Consider the following 3,394-nt stretch of genomic DNA (forward strand, 5'->3'; position numbering starts at 1 on the left):
TAGTATAATGGTATCGGAAGAGAGTAAATTTTTTGAATAGGAATTGTCTTTCATATTTGTTATGTGTTATACATCTCAGGAAAGGCCAAGCCTTCCTCTTTGTTTTCGAACCCCAATAGCAAGCGAAGGGGTGAAATGAAAATTGTTGTTTACCTCTTATTTTGGAGAGGCCAACACTAAAGAGTTGGAATATGTAGTAATTATTTAGGAAATTCTAGATCTTAGAAATAATCGATGACAAAACACTAACAAGAGAGAGAGAGAGAGAGGAGAAGCAAATTGAAATACTTATGTAGTTGTAATTTTAAACTTAATGGCATTAATTAACAGAATTAGCATATAGCCTAATTTTACTAACATTTCAACTTGTTACTTTGATCAGCTGAGTAGATTGCTGCTCCAATGAGTTATTGAACACATAATTACCTAATTAAAGAATGAGTTTGGTAATGCCAATTCATTGCGGCTCGGCTCCTTTAATTTATATACTTTTAAGCAAATTCCAAATCCCTTTTTTATGAAAAATATACATTACCAGTTGCAAAAGACATCAAACACCGGTAGTATTCAAATAGAAGCATCTCATGCATATACTTCTGCCCAAATATGATTTTGGCCCACAAAGTTTTCCTTATTTAAAAATAGCCACCATGTTTTCTTTTTAAAAGGATACTGTAGTTGTTAAACCTAAACTTAATTAGAGAAAACTGTTTGCTCAAGGGTTAGACTACCAAAACTGACATGCGTATAGTATTTGGCTCATATTCATAATGAAGAAATAAGAGAAGAAATCACGTTAGATATATATACTGATGGAACTGAATGGAAATTATGAAAGAAGAATTAATCTAAATAGACGTCCACCCAACCACTTAAACAAAAAAAACCGGTGGATGCATAATCCATATATGTATAACCATGTAAAATCATTATATAATCTATGTATACCGGTGAAGAAAAGTAAACTGTGAATTCAGCTGGATATTTGTGTAAAGATCTCCTCCATTTGTTGATTTGGCTCGTTGCTGGAAGAATGATTACATTTACAAAAAAATGAAAAAATATTACCAGAAGAATAGGAAATAGAAGTACCTCTTGGATATGGATTCTGAGTAGATTATTAGTATATTTTGATCAAGATATTAAAGCCAACTAGTATGGTTTTATTGAGGATTTGGAGGTTCCGGCCCTAACCGAAGCTCAAGGTCCAATTCTGACTCAACACTCAATTGCATGCCCTCATTTCCTTCTTGTTTTTCCTCACAATTGATTACTTCTTTTGATGGAGAGAATGGAGAGTCCACAAACAAGGGTAATTGTAAAATATCACCTCCAATGATCACTTCATGATTATCATCTTTTGCTTTGGAAATAGGATGATGATCATGATTGTCAATTTCTTTTGCTTTCGAACTAGGATGATGATGATGATGATGATCACGTTCTTCTTCAGGTGTGACACATGGCCTTTTTGAGGGGCTACTCGTGTCATCGCTAGATACTTCTTGTTGCAATAAGTCATCACCTAAAGGTGCCGGAACATCAGGAGAAGGACTGACAGGCTTCTTGATATTTGAATTTTCTATCGAAATTTCTCTAAGCTTGGCTCTATCTTTTCTATGGATATTCATGTGTCCACCTAGAGCTTGTGCATTGGAGAAACCTCTGTCACAAAAGCTACATCTATAAAACTTAACTTGGCTTATGCCTAATAATTCATCGGAGCTCCATGTTATTTGGAATTTTTCAGAGTTGGAAGAATTATTAGGATCATTCTCCATAGCATCAAATAGCCAGAGTTTAAGGAGAAAGAAGGGAAACAGAAGAATTTTGGAGAAATAGATAGAGAAAGAGAAGTCAATTGGTCGGTGTCTATATGATTGTGGTGTTTTAATTGACAAGAACTAGAGCTAGCAAGCATGCTTGATTTCGTATTTAACATGATAAAATATTATTACCATACTTCCATATTGTAATACGCAATCAAGATGACTATATTGTCCTTTTCAACAATTTAGTAGAGAATCCTTATCTTTGAAAGGTTGGATATCAAATTTGTTGTTATTATTATTATACCTAAGGATTAGGGAGAAGGGGAAGGAAATTATAAGATAGGAACTGAACTTTCACCAACAAAATAAAAATTGAGATAGTTAACCAACGGAACTAGCTAGCTACGCTAACTACCAAGCTTTTGCCATTTAAATTTAATTAGATTGAAAAAAAAAAGTCTCAAGTCCACGAACTTATCTGAATATAAGAGATAACATACTCCTCTAATATGTCTTCCTATTATCATTAATAGAAATGAGTTTAACCTTTAGACGTTATAGATCACCAGTTAAATAGCTAAAAGGAGAAAAGGTGTTACTCTTCAAACTCTATATGCGTTACTTTCTTGCTAATTTTTTTCTCGGGAATAATTTTGGAGGAAGCTACCGTCTTCACTTGTCATAACATCCACTAATATTCTTAAAATGAAAAGCATAGTATTACCAACAAAAAAAATGAAAAGCATAGTTTATAGGTATGGTTACAAAGGTTTTGTTACTTGCAAAACGTTTTATAATAAGCTTAATAAGTAAAGAATTTTGTTAGAAAGGAAGTTGTTACATTACTAAGCAACGTCTAATAAAACAACACCAAGCGTGAAGTGTTCGATTTTATTAAACTAATTATATTTGAACTTATAGATGATTTACATTCCTGCACGCTTGGAGACAAAGTCAACACAATATTTTAAGCATAAAAATTGTGAACTCTTTCGTTACTTGTTCTCCTATTTTTTTTTTTAAGCACAGTACTGGAAGTTGTTCTTCAGACAGGAATAAATAAACAAATTAACATTCTTCACCTGAAAGAAAAAAAAAACTGGGGTGTTCGAGTTCTTATCTTAACGTACTGTTTTTGGCTATTTGTGCCGCTTTCCGTTTAAAAATTAGTTGGAGTATTTTGTAAACCTGTTCTTTTTTTTTTTGGTCAACTTAAGAGCCTTTTTATTATTTCTCCTTCTTTAATTTGTCTCAATTCAGGTTTCTTATAAAGTTTAATCATGGCTATTAAGTTGAATTTTCGAAGAATTAGAATCTTATTTAGAGTAAAAATGGATCGCAGATACTTTTTTGGTAATAAGCCAATATAAGGATATTAAGAAGAGCAATGACGATTTTCTTTTTTTAATTCTTTTTTTTTAAGAGTATTTGGACGAATTTTGGGACAGTATAAAATGTAAAGCACGGTAGTTGATTTGAGATACACCAATTCAATCTTACAAGTTTCTTCGATATTGATGGTAATTAGCTTAAAAAGATAGAGTTCTAACTTTTATATACTAAGCAAATTTTTATATCATCATATCATGATAACTACAAGTAAATATTTAGTAACTTATAAA

General features: G+C 31.9%; 1 protein-coding gene across 1 annotated transcript; it reads right to left on the minus strand.

Moving 5' to 3' along the window:
• Positions 1–1,163: 1,163 nt before the first annotated feature.
• LOC132630342 (transcriptional regulator TAC1-like) lies at positions 1,164–1,781 on the minus strand. Its single transcript, XM_060345926.1, has one exon. It carries the CDS (start codon positions 1,779–1,781, stop codon positions 1,164–1,166), a length of 618 nt encoding a protein of 205 aa, XP_060201909.1.
• Positions 1,782–3,394: the final 1,613 nt, after the last annotated feature.

This window comes from Lycium barbarum, chromosome 3 (assembly GCF_019175385.1).
Source record: "Lycium barbarum isolate Lr01 chromosome 3, ASM1917538v2, whole genome shotgun sequence".
Lineage (NCBI taxonomy): Eukaryota > Viridiplantae > Streptophyta > Magnoliopsida > Solanales > Solanaceae > Lycium > Lycium barbarum.